This window comes from Scleropages formosus, chromosome 12 (genome assembly GCF_900964775.1).
Source record: "Scleropages formosus chromosome 12, fSclFor1.1, whole genome shotgun sequence".
NCBI lineage: Eukaryota > Metazoa > Chordata > Actinopteri > Osteoglossiformes > Osteoglossidae > Scleropages > Scleropages formosus.
Window position 1 is genome coordinate 15,763,719 of NC_041817.1, and position 13,141 is coordinate 15,776,859.

A 13,141-nucleotide genomic window follows, 5' to 3' on the forward strand; every position below is an offset into this window, starting at 1 on the left:
GTACTTCTGTTTCAGACCTCCTAGGCTTTGTGTTCAGAGGCTATCTGTTTTGTGTTTAAGTTTGGCTCAGTCTGTCTTTGCCTGTTCTTCCCTCATTTGTGTTTGGTTTCCTCCAGGTGCTCTGGTTTCCTTCCATAGTCCAAAGACATGCATTTCAGCTGAATTGCTGAGTATAAATTGCCTATAGTATGTATGCATGAGTGACTGTATGTGATTACCCTGCAATGGACTGGAGCACCCTGTGCTTTACGGATGGGCTCTCGACTACTGCGACCCAGCGTTAAATACCCACCTGTCCGTTTGAAGAGGGAAAGGAGATCAGCTTTTCAGGACCAGTGCCCAGTGTTCCTGTTAGTCCCCTGAAGGAGGGCTTCACAGAAGTAAGACTTCTATGGATTGTTAGATTTCTGCTGAACTCTATGCACACGAAAGCCATGCTGTAAATATGTTGGGCCTTTTCCTGCAGTCACAGGTCTTTAGTACGTGAATACATAAAACCCTCACTGACATCTAGATACATAATAACGAGTGAATATAATGGGGAGGAACAAAGGTATTATTTTCCAGAAATTCACTTCTTGAACCCAGTCACTCTGAAATAGAGAGTTAACCTAAAAATGCAGAACAGATGAGGATGGGATAATGCATTGTTCAACAGGATAAAATAATGCAGGTGTATCATTTTAGATTATTGGACTTCTAGCATTTGTGAGCCATGTGCCACAGTAAAGGTAGCTGCTCTCCTATTTTTATCCCCTCTGAAAAACAAAATGTTATTGAGCTGTTGCTTTTGCATGGGATGAAGGACAGTTGCAAAACCCTCATAAATTCAAGCAGTTCCTAATGCGTTAGGGTCAAGACTCTTTCGGAAGATGTTGGTACCGATGACTAATTGCTTGGCTAAATACACCTTTCCTTCCCCATTCATCAAAGGAGCCATGCCCCCCCCGGCAGGTGCAGCTCTCCACTGTTTTCCCCCCCTCCCTGCCAGCTATGCCTGCTGCTGAGGAGGGTTGTCTCGCCTGTCAGCTGGTTCCGTTCCACCCATTGTCCCCAGTGTCCTACACACAGGTTGCAGCCCATTCTGAGATGTTGAAACTGAGTTCCTCCTAATCATCTTCACTGCCTTTCTGGTTATAACTGTAAATCAAATTTTCCTTATATTACCCAGGCAGTTGATACTGTAGTGGTTAGAGCTGTTGCCTTTGGACCCAAAAGTCACAAGTTTGAGTCTCACCTACAGCTGTAGTACCCTTGAGCAAGGTACTTACCCTAAGAATCCTTCTAGTAAAAATTTATAAATTGCCCAGCTGTATAAATGGATGAATAACTGCAAATTGCTTTGGAGAAAATCCTCAGCTGAATGGAGTAAAGAATGTTTAAACATTTTTAAATCATCCCTTTTATCCTAGGTTGTTGAGAGTGGTGAATTTTAATTGTAATGATTTCTTTCCTCAGTACAAGGTATCCTGACTGTGGCTTCTTGATGAGCATAGTGTGTCAGTGGAAGGACTATCTGGTCAGTCTGAGGCAGCTGTTTATCTACAGTCATGGCCTTACAGTACTTTTCACATTTTACATTACTGGCTACTGGTCTGTTTTGTGTTTTACAGGACTGGTTCTATTATCAGCAGATTTTCCTCACTTTCAAACTATGGCAAATGTGAATGTCACTTTACCAGCCTTGAGTACAGTGTCATTACCCAACCTTGAGGGACTGTCACCATCCACAAAAGGTAGTTCTATTGTGCTTGACATGTCTACTGCAGCCCCTGTTTCTCACAATAAAAGTTAAATGATTAACTTTCCTAACAGCACCATGTTATTGTGCTGGACAGCTCCTATATTTTAGCTCCCTTGTTGATCCTGACGCTTTCATTCGGCTCTTGCCCTGTAGGTCAGTCCTCCCTTAGATGTCTTCCAACTTTGAACCTACCCAGGATCCCCCCAAGCCCATGCCACCTTTGCTTTCCTCACAGCTCGCTGCTGATATCCTGAGCGTGACACTTCCCCCATCAGACTTGTCCCAGGCAGTTACAGCAGTAATGGTCACAGCCTCTGCTGAGCAAATCCCTGCTCTCATCCTGGATGCAATATCTTCCCCCAAGTCCTACTCCAGCAAGGATATGCCTGCTGAGATTGCAGTCACTATGGAAACTAATGCCCTTACTCAAATGTGCAGTGCTAACAGTGAGCACCTTATCCCCCATCCCCAATTTTTCCAGCTGTTTCTTGTGTATTTCTTCAAGCAGAGGAAAATCAGACAAAAATAATCCATGCTATAATTACATCTGCGGAATTCAACTGGGCAAAAGTTGTTGAGAGGTGCAAGAGTTGAAGAAGCAACAATATAACCATATGGAGTTTGTGGAGAGATTCTTTGTAGCCTGTTACATTCTGGCCTTCAATTTCTATCTTTTAGAAATATTTTCTTTTGTGTTCTCTGTATTTGGCTGCATTGTAGACTCAAAAGATTTTGCCCGCTTTTGAATAATGATCTATCAAAACTTATTTTATTGTCAACATTGTATGTATTTAAATAAATTTATGCAGTTTCATGATTTCATTTATTGTTTTCTTAGCTATTACAATGAGTTGCAGCAAGACTAGTCCAGTGTTTTACTGCTTGTGGTAAATAGTAGCTACTCCTGTGCCGTGTGAGGCCTGAGCATGAGCTGTGACTGATGACCACAGGGTGGCGCTACAGCCCGCGTAGAAAATTGTTCTTTTCACTTGTTAATGCTATAGTGAAAGTATTATTTTACTATACTGTATGTACTCTTCATGGTCATTATTTAGATCTGTTACACATTGGAGAGTATGCAGATTAGAATGCAAAAACGGGAACGCCGGTTTCATAAAAGCCATACCTTTACAAGTATTTACAAAAGCCGTTTTTATAATTGATACTGTGTTGCGGTTGCGTTTGGTTAGTGTAACTGCACAAAGGGAGGTAAATGACGCCTGGGCAATTTTTTTTTTTTTTTTTTACTGGAAAGCTGTAGGACCACAATGGATTAGGCTGAGATGTATCTCTCTACTTTTTTTCAGCAATTTGGAGAAAAACTGTACTTGAAAGGTGTAGGGAGGAGGTCATGATATAGGGAAGCTGAAATAATCAGAACACGTGTTTTCATTTAGTGCTGGTATTATGGTGACGCAGCTGAGCAATACGAACTGCGGTGCCGTAAGATTGTTGCTGACCTCTGGAACAGACGGATACTTGTCATTATTCGTCTGCATTGATCACGTTTCCATTTCCCCCCTGAATACTGTTAAAGTATTACTGTGAGATGAAGTCGCGACGCTGATCACGCAGCTCTGGGTCTAATCTAAATCACGGACTTTCCGCTGCAAGGTCGGTTTGTAGCGCACTTGCCCTGTGATTGGCTGGAAAGAAAAAAAAAAAAAAAAAAAAAAAAAAAAAACGTGCCGCACAGGCGCGCTCCCGTGGGCCAGGTGTGCGGTGACCGCGAGGGGGGACACGAGACTATTGGCGATTTGTTCGTGTGAAACATGGCTGACGGGCGCCGCGGGGAAGGCGCCAGCGCTGGGAAGGCGACGTCCACCTGGCCCTGAAGGGTTTCCGGAGTGGCCATGGACGGCAGCGAGCGGCCGCGGGGCTCTGGCAGCTGTGCGGGTAAACTGAGAGGGGGAGGAAAAAAAAAAAAGAGCTATCAGACTAGTTTATCGATTGTTCGAGAGTGAGTGCGGTAACTGTTCGTTTCGCTCCGCGTGCGATTGAACTTATGAGTTGACGAACAGCTGCAGATACATTTTAAAAAAAAAAGTGCAAACGTGTTTATTATTGTGGGTTCTTTTGGTTTGTTTGCGCAGAACTGGAGCCCGACTCGGTAGACGAGGACCGCGAGATCGCGTCTAGCGCCGTGCTGCTCGTCCTCGGCGGGGTGAGGAAGGGGACGGTCCACCTGTGCTCCGCTGTGGCCGAGCTGATGCGCGAGAACCGCCGGTACCGCGCACGCTCCGTCTCTCTCTCTCTCTCTCGCGCGCACACGCGCGCTCTCGATACGTGTTGTGAGGTGCGGGGCTGCGCTGTGTCTCTCGACTGCTGTGCCCTCGGGGAGCGAGTTGGCTTCAGATCGCTTTCTCGTTACTTCTGTTGTCCCTTCCAGCGACCTTTCCTTGTTTCGCTTACATTTCGCAGCATGTTTAAAATAACAGATTGTATCCACCATTTCACGCATAACAAAGTTACTGAGTAGTACACACCGTCGTGATTGTGGATATTTTCTCATTCACATCCGCGGGGCTTTTGTTCATTCATTTCAAGAAAATACAAATTAGTAGTTAAGAGGACAAAAACGCGGAGACGCAAACAATACTTACTCCGAGTACAGTTTTACACCGAGCAGTAGGGCAAAAATAAAGGCGAATACAGTTAATATATATAACATTTTAGTCATGGACGACATGATGATGATGTATTCAGCACTGTTCGTTGAGCTGAGCCCGTGGCTCGGTGTGTGTTTGTGCCTCAAGTGAAGGTAATACTATAGCCTGCCTCATTTCCAAAGCGCTCTTTTCTTCTCTAGTCCAGTCTTAAGCGTTCCGCTGAATGTCAGTTTTGTTTATAATTAACTTTCAAAAGAAGTTTATACAAGTCAGCCATCTGGCCTCGCATTTATTTCGACCTTTGCCTTCAGCGCTTCTCTTCTCAGTAACTTTTAAGAATATTTTATGGAACCTCGCGAGACAACCGTTGTGTCGCACAGCAAACACACCAGCAAGAAAGTGAGGTTAGAAATATTTTGAGAACAAGTTTTTATCCGAAGGGAACTTTACTATTTCTCACACTTACTGTGAACTAGCTCCTTTCCGATGACAACCAACTCGGGGTTGTAGTGGCTGGGAGCTCATCCCTGAAGCGTAAGAATGAGGGAACCTCTAAATTGCACTTACATTTTCCGTCTGAGTTGCATTACATTTACGTGGATCTTCAGCATTTTCAGATTTTGCTTTATTTTTAGTGTTGCAGTGTAGTCGTTGGCTTGTTCTCCTTTCCTTGAATCGGATCGTATCGCCGATGAAACACTGTCCCAGTCAACCCTTCCAGATGCCCCAGTCCCCGCCACCATGCTGCCTGCCGTACTGGAGCTTTGCATTCTACTTCCTACCTGTCCGCACCTTGATGCCAACTCCTGCCACTCTAGAATAACTCAAGTCTTTGTTTTGCAGCACTTCTCTTGCCCATGTTGCCTACAACTCCTCTAGGCTACTAAAAAGTACCTTTAACTTGTTGCTATGCCCGTACAAAGCAATGCTGCTCAAGCTTCCAGCAAGATCAAGCCACCTACAGAGATAACATACACTCTCAAGGACCTTGACTATTAATACAAAGGTGTTTTTTTTTTTTTTTTTTTTTTTAAACCAGAATGGACCAGGGAATTTGGAGCAGGATGCCGTGTTGATATACCCACATTTTAAACTAACTTGGACATTTTTTACTCCTTAATAGCTCCTCTATTCTTCAAGCAACTGTTAAACAACTTTCCTAAGTTTTTCAATGGTTTCTCCAAAATTGATGGAATTGATGTACTTCATATGATGAAGTGGAAATTAGTAGCAAGTTTTCCCTTCCTCTGCAGCAGAGATCCAGACTTGGATGGCTTGAAAGTTGTATTAGCCTTTCAAGCTCCCTTGCAGAATCCATCTGCATCCTAGAATGGACACTGTTGTCACTGTCAAGTCCTCCATGAAGGCTTTGAATGGTTGTCTGACACCTGACTTAGTATGTGGACCGCTACACTCTACCTCCAATGTCTTCATGAGCATGTTTATGGCCAGAGGAAATGGGGTCACAAAGATAGTACAGCCTAAAATTACCCCCGCCTTTAGCACTGAGCTGTGTCACCACACATATATACTCTAAGTATCCTGGTACCTTGAGGAGAACTCCTTTCTTGTGTTGATGTCAGTATATACATTCTTGGAGGAATGCCGTTACATTGTGACACTGCTGGCGCATAAAGTATCTTCTGCACTGAGCAGAGAAGTCTGAATTGGTTGATGCTGTCTGAACTTCCCTCTTCTATACCTTCAGTGCTGCACAACTCTATCCCTTTTCTATATCACCTTCAGGATCTTCTAGAGTCTATGTAATAGCTTTGGGCAATGCTTATAGACCTCATACTTTGCTTGGGCCTGGGGCTGAGCTTGCATGTCCTTACAAGTAGTTTCTTTCTCATCAAAGGTAGTCAAGGTGAATTTTGTTATCAAGACCCTGCATTGGCCCAGACCTTGGTCTCTGGTAGAATTGCTGTTTATGCTTTAGAAGTAGTGGTTAATTTCCTTCTCGGAGGAGAGCAGCTGGCCAAAGTATATCTGCCTTAGTAGGCAACTGGGGAACTTGGAGGAATCTTCTAGAAAAGCTTCCTGCTTTCTGACCGTCTCGGTCTTCCTTCTCCTATGCCATCCTGCCCTTCGGAGACATGAGTCCCTTTGTAAGGATGTGTCTTAACTCTGCCAGTGCTGCTCTTTCCTCCTTATGTGCTATTTTAAACTGCTGCCATAATGCCTGCAGTCCTTGCCTTATGCCCTAGGTCCTCTATGCCAAACCTCTTTGCTGTTAAAGTAATGGCAATGTTTTTTGGTGTAGACTGAAGCTTGTTTTTCATGTCACCATTGGTGGTTGCTTTGAGCATCTTGTGTACATCTTTATCAAACTTGCACCACTCTTTGCTCTTATTGGCTTAAGGACTCCTCTTCTGATACCTTTTTGCTACAAATCTAATGGATCAGGCTTACACAAACTGGATATTCCTGGCACTGTGGTTTGCCTCCTGGCTTGGCCCCTCCACTATAACACTTGCTCCTTCTGCAAGCGTTTCAATTTGGTTTGATGCATCTTCAGCCCTCGTTAGTTTTTACCCTCATCTCTCACTTATTTTATATTTGTTTTTATTTGTGTAAATCCAGTAACCTTTGGTCTAAGCCTGTGGGCTGCTAATACCCCATCCCCCCTGCTCGTCTGTGCTCTATCGCTGTTGATCTGGTGGTAGCATAATAAGGTTATATTCTGTATGGAAGATCTACTGGGCTGCCATCCCTGCCTTGACTGCTGTCTTTCCCTGGTGCTGCTTACTTTTCAGCTGCCATCAAACATCTGTGTTGTCAACTAGCCTCTTCCTGGTTGTCACTCAGAAGTTACTTGAAACATCTGTTCTGAAAGATATCCAGCATAGAAAAATGTGAAATTATCCAAGACATATTCTACTGGTTCAGTTTACACTACTTGTCTTTTCCTGCTACGTAACGCACATATGCGGATTATTAAATAACCGCTTTTCTCAGAACAATAACTGAGATGCTCCATTAATCCAGGATAAAGGCTGTGCAGTCTACACGAGTGGGAGTCTTGCTCTTGCCAGGACCTGTGGCAGTTTCTGCCTACTGGGCTGAACATCCTAGAGCCTGGGCCTCTCACAGGTGTCCTCCTGTGCACAGCTTACGGAGGACCGTGGAAGCTCAGAGAGCCCAAATCCGGCTCCTCAGAAGCATGCCTCCTGCAGCAAGGGCCATGTGGCCTCAGACAAGGACCCCTTCCAGTGCTTCCTGCTATTCGTCAGCATCCCTGTCAACCTCACAGGTGAATGCCTTTTACCCCACCAACCCCCCACACCCTGAATATTTTACTGCATAGATCTGTAATGTATAAATTCTGATGGTGTTTGTAAGAAAGCAATTGATTTAGATAAAGGATGTGCAGTATGGCAGGCACAAGATTTGTATTTTGTAGTGAATTGTTTTCAAGTACGTAAGAGGTTGAGTGATGTTACTAGAAAGTGGCCCAGTCACAAAATTGTTCATAGCTGCAAAAGCCTTATGATGATTTGTTTTTTGAATGCTGGGATACAATTGTAGGTAAAGCTACAGAAATTAGATGAATAAGATGGTTAATTTAAATGTTTTATTAACCTCAAGCTATTTTCAGATTAAACATGTTACAATGAGTTGACTATATTCTGCTTCATGCAGTGTGCTTACAGGCCTTGTGTTGGATGTCCAGTTATTGATTGGTGCTTTTTCTTGCTTTATCTCAGATTTCCACAGAACTTAACCCAATAATTAATGGAAAGATGTCTGTATTGTATAGTTTTTAATGATGATTGTGACTTGAGGGTAAAAGTGACATTGGAGTTAAAGACTTCCAGTTTCAGCTGTGTAGTTGAAGAGCCAGTGTTAAGGTTGCATTCACACCACAACAAACGGGGAAAAAGTGGGGAGGAGGTGAATATATTTTTTCCAGTTTGTCTTCTGTTTGTAATACAAGGAGCCATACTTGCATTTTAAATTATTCTGTTTCTTGAACTGAAACAGTAAGAACAGTTGCTCCCTGACTTAATTTGAAATTGAAAGCTAGTTTATTTAAACTCTGAAATGGCGTGGAGGAGGGACTTATCAGTTTTACGTGTATCTACTGGTGTAATGTACACTGGCAAAAATAGTGCTATTGTACTATGACTTCTCTGAGCAACGCATATCTGCATCTCCATTAGTGAAATGCACTTTTGTTTACTGGGTAGTATGTCCCTTTGGAGGAAAGTGTCTGATAAATGCATTTATCGTAAATGTTAGGAACCCAGTCTTGGAGTGTCTCACCTGGGATGGATTCCCGTAGTAACCAAAGAAATAAACAACCCAGAGAGCAGTAAGAGTTGGGTTTTCTGAATGCGACCAGAGTGCCTGGATGTTCCGAGTCACCTGCCAGGAGTCTGTACAACTGTAAAATTTAAAAAAAAAAAGAAATACTCCTGCTGCTGACCAGGGTGTTTGTACTCATCTGTTATCCCACGTCACACAAAATTCACTACTACACAAGTGTAACAATAGAAACATATTGTATATTACTTTAAGGCACATACAAGTTTTGCATTGACTCAGAGCAGGAGGTTATTACCTGGCTCAAGACTGGTAGATGAAGACATAGGATTATCAGCAGCTTGTTCATTTTTTTTTTTTTGCTTCTTTCACACCTTCTCCACTCTTGGAAAAACTTAAGGCAGTGATTACTGTTTGCAGTCAGTCTATGCTGGTATAGCAGATAAAGTTTGGTGCACAAACTAATATGCCATCTTTTCCTTTGAACGCAAGTACTTTTGAGAAGTATTTTGTATTTATGAGTGAGAAGTTTAATGAAAAATGTAGAATGGAGAGCAACTGTACTCTATAATTGCTGAGATTTAATGAGAAGCAAAAGTACTGGTAGATAGGTTTTTTATAAAATTTCTGCTTTTTTGTGTACCAGAATAAAAATGCTAACCAATTATGTACTACTGTTGTCTCATGGTTTATTGCTGATGGGATATTAACTTGAAGCCATAATCACTATGCACCGTATGATGTATTTTTGTTTCTTTGCCTTATGCCTGTGCCCAAGTGCTTTGTCACTGCATGAGAAGTGCTATATGAAAATAAATTGATGTCTTACATCTCCTTTTACATTATTTCCATGTCATGTTCTTCAAAGCCGTGTTCCTCTAGGCCCCACACAAGAGAACAGCCTAGACAGTCGTTTGGGTTCTTGCTCTCCTCACCTCTGACTAGATATTTCGAACCATAATGGTTGAATTTTATCATTTTCCATGTAATAGATTTTCATTAATGGAATGTGATCATTGAGTATTTATGTGAAGTGAGTGGTGTTTGTTGATTTTGAGAATGATTCCATGAGTAGCACATGATAAATATGTGACATAACTTCGGGTTCCCTGCAGGACTTTGGTGTCTCCCCTTCATGCAGTAGCTCGGGAAGGGGGAGTCTGTCCCCTGGTGTGCCTCTTCCAATCCTGCCTCCCCTGTCACCCCCCCAGAACAATGTCTCAACAGCTCACAGGAGAGTGGTAGGTTCTCATGGGTTTTATGGCAACTTTTAAGACCATACCATTGTTTTCACAGTTACTGGAGTGACTAGTTTTATCTATGAAAATGAAACTTTCTAGTCTCAAGCTTCTGTACACTTCTTCCTTGAACAAAGTTTAGTTATGAATCACTAAAATTATCTATACTGTAATGTCAGGCCAGACGAATCCTCTGAAGTCTTTTAAAAGTCTGGGTAAATTTTAAATGCTTCCCTTTTTGTGTCTGCTGAATCAGCTATATGAGTGATTTTACATTCATTTGTTTAGCTGATGCTTTTCTCCAAAGCAACTTAACAGCATTAGTCTGCCTACAATTATTCACCCATTTATACAGCTGGGTAATTTTATTGGAGCAATTTTAGGGTGAGTACCTTGCTCAGGGTTACTACGGTTGGAGGTGGAACCTGCAACCTTTGGGTCTAAAGGCAACAGCTCTAACCATTATGCTACCAGCTGTCTCCAAACTTTTGGAATTGCTTAAAACAACCCAGTGCATGACAAGCCAGAGGTATCACTTCCTTCCACCCATGCAGGCCACGGTACACTCCCCCAGACAGACAGGCCAGCAAGACTCCCTAGAGCTGCAGGTCCCCCTCACACAGCCACATCCCAGCTCACCTCCATTCTGCAGAAGAGGTGTGAGCATGGAACATGGTGATGATATGTCTGGAAGGAGGGCACCTGCATAAAGGAACTTCCTCTTGATATGTACTGCATATCCTTTACAGGCCATAAAACTAGTGAAGCGAAAGTTTGTAAAATCTGTGAGAATGTGACAAAGGAACCTTAACTGTGTAACTGTAGCTTTGTTTTTCTCACCACAGTTTCAATTTATGTGGCAGTCCTTGCCGTATGCAATGTCTTAGAACAGCACTCTCAAACTTTGAACAAACAATGAAACAGTTGTACAAAACAAGGACATATTCGGCTAAGCGTCTTATGAGCATGCATGTATGTTACGTTATGTAGAACATACATAGTATAGAATTCGCTAATCTAGGCATATGATCTGTAATTAAGAGAAATGGTGGACTAAATCAACAATTGAATGGTATATCCTAGGAAACAAGGACTGTGTGGATAAACCCAGTAATACCAAGGGTTAAGTGGAAAAAAAAATTACAAAGAATGTAAGTAAAAGGAGTAATAACTTCTCTTGTGGGTTGTCTCTTGTCCATGTAACCTTTATCGTGTAGGCAAACTACAAGCTATTCAAAAATGTTAATTTAGCTGATGCTGTTCTCCAAAGTGACTTACAACGGTAAGGTACTTACAACTATTTACCCATTTATACAGCTGGATAATTTTACTGGAGCAATTTAGAGGAAGTACCTTGCTCAGGGGTCGTGTAGCTGGAGGTGGGAATTGAACATGTGGCTTTTGGGTCTAAAGGCAGCAATTCTAATCACTATGCTACCAGCTGCCCCCATTTCACCAATAGACATTAGAAGTAAAGTGAAAATGCCCAGCCATGGGGATTTCTCAACACAGTGGGACATAAGGTGGGTGGTTGTTTCATGGGACATTGTTTATTGCTTCACAAAGTTTGAGAGTGTTGAGCCATCCTTTTTCTAATAGATATCAATGAGTAAGTGGTTAAGTGGCTTTTTTTCCAGCACTGATTGTATCAATGTTTCTTTTATTAGCAAGTAGTAAGTGGGAAAGGAAGCCAGAAGAACTCTCCCCTGAGAAAGATGTTCAGGCATCAGAAAAAAAGCAAAAGGTAGGATCCCATACAAAACCTGCTTCGACTGTGTGTTTCTCACAGTTAAAGCCTTGTCTTTGTTTCCAAGAAAAAAAAGACCAGCAGCATCTATAAAGAAGACCTGAGCATAGAGCCAGACTTTGCTAACCTAGGGTTGAAATGGAGATGTTCTCCAGAGCCCAGCTCATCCTCACAGTGTGATGCCAGAGAAGGCAGCAGGTACTGTACTGTGGATTTGTATACTACTTGTCCCTGTGACTTGTAAAAACATTTTGTGCTCTTTTGCTGTGAACTTTGGCCCTTTGGAACCCTAGCATTTCTGTAAGACATCAACTCCATGCGTATTTCAGTAATTCTGAAATGATGATTTTCAGTATTACTATGGGAAATCTCATTTTGCTGTTGAGGGTGTAAAAATATATTTTAAAACATGCCCACACACCCATTGCTCACAGTCACACGTCCAGATCAAAGCACCGTTTGAAAATGAACGACCGTGTGGTACTGAACAGCAAGCAGAAAGGTGTGGTCCGCTTCATTGGACCCCTGGAGAACTCTACTACCGGTGAGGTGTTCATCGGGGTGGAGTTAGACACAGCCTGTAAGTGTTCGTTACTTTCTTCTGCACATATAGTTGTGTTATAAATGCAAATCTAAAGGGTTTGTACTTTCACACAATGGGTCACTTGTAGGTGGAGAGAGTGACGGAACATTCCATGGGATACGATACTTTAAATGCAAGCCCAACTGTGGTACCTTTACTACAGTGTCACATCTTAAAAAGGTAACTACTCCTGCAACACTTGTAATATATTTTCCAGGGCCAGTCTACACCTGTTCCTACTGCACCATTTATCCTTCACCAGTGAGCATCTAGTACGTGGCAATGGGCATTTACATTTATTCATTTAGCAGATGCTTTTGTCCAAAGCGACATACATCTCAGCAAAAGTACAAGTTATTTTTAACCTGGAACTGTTTTCACTGCTGCAGCTCTCAAAGCAGTCAAGCCCCCAGAGCCAACCCATTACTAGGACTGACTCAAGTGACTCTGATGGAGGGGCAACATCTGCTAAGGGCCCTAAAAGCAGGCTGCGGCGCACCAGGAACCAGAAGAACGTCGCTGTTCTTGTCCACTGGGAGCCTGAATCAGGCTCTGGAACATCATGACAGGCATGCTGGCATACTGCATTACAGGCTAGTCCACTGCAGACCTGTTGTGCTGAACTTACTAGTAAGAATGCAATATTGACTCAAGCCCTTTGGCTTTTGTGTGACAGGTACCTAATTATAGTAGGTTTTCAATTTTTGAAAGCATTAAGAAATTAAGTCCTTGACACCAATTTTTATACAGATGTGAATTTAAATATTTAATTTCATGTACAAAGATTTAATGTCAGCTGTAAATGTGTAAATTTTTTTTAAAAAATGGGCACATGAAGGTGCTATGTTGCCCCTATTCATGACCTGTACATTCAAAAGGGGAACCAGGTTCCAGAAAGTCAAGCCCCAGCCATGTATTAAAATCACTTTTTCTTTATTCTTATGGCTACATTCT

General features: G+C 42.4%; 1 protein-coding gene across 3 annotated transcripts; it reads left to right on the forward strand.

Annotated features, from left to right (window-relative positions):
* Nucleotides 1-233: 233 nt before the first annotated feature.
* On the forward strand, nt 234-12,886 carry LOC108920711 (CAP-Gly domain-containing linker protein 4-like). 3 transcript variants are annotated; one of them, XM_029256898.1, is made up of 10 exons: nt 234-380; nt 3,838-3,970; nt 7,342-7,606; nt 9,735-9,860; nt 10,412-10,514; nt 11,525-11,601; nt 11,672-11,802; nt 12,039-12,184; nt 12,276-12,367; nt 12,577-12,886. In XM_029256898.1, exons 2-10 carry the CDS (start codon nt 3,954-3,956, stop codon nt 12,751-12,753), a joined length of 1,134 nt encoding a protein of 377 aa, XP_029112731.1. In that variant the 5' UTR covers nt 234-380; nt 3,838-3,953; the 3' UTR covers nt 12,754-12,886. The 3 variants fall into 3 exon arrangements, with proteins under 3 accessions (XP_029112731.1, XP_018585190.1, XP_018585191.1); XM_018729674.2 differs by lacking the exon at nt 234-380 and adding an exon at nt 3,024-3,640; XM_018729675.2 differs by lacking the exon at nt 234-380 and adding an exon at nt 3,025-3,640 and having other exon boundaries at nt 7,465-7,606.
* The last annotated feature ends 255 nt before the right edge of the window (nt 12,887-13,141 follow it).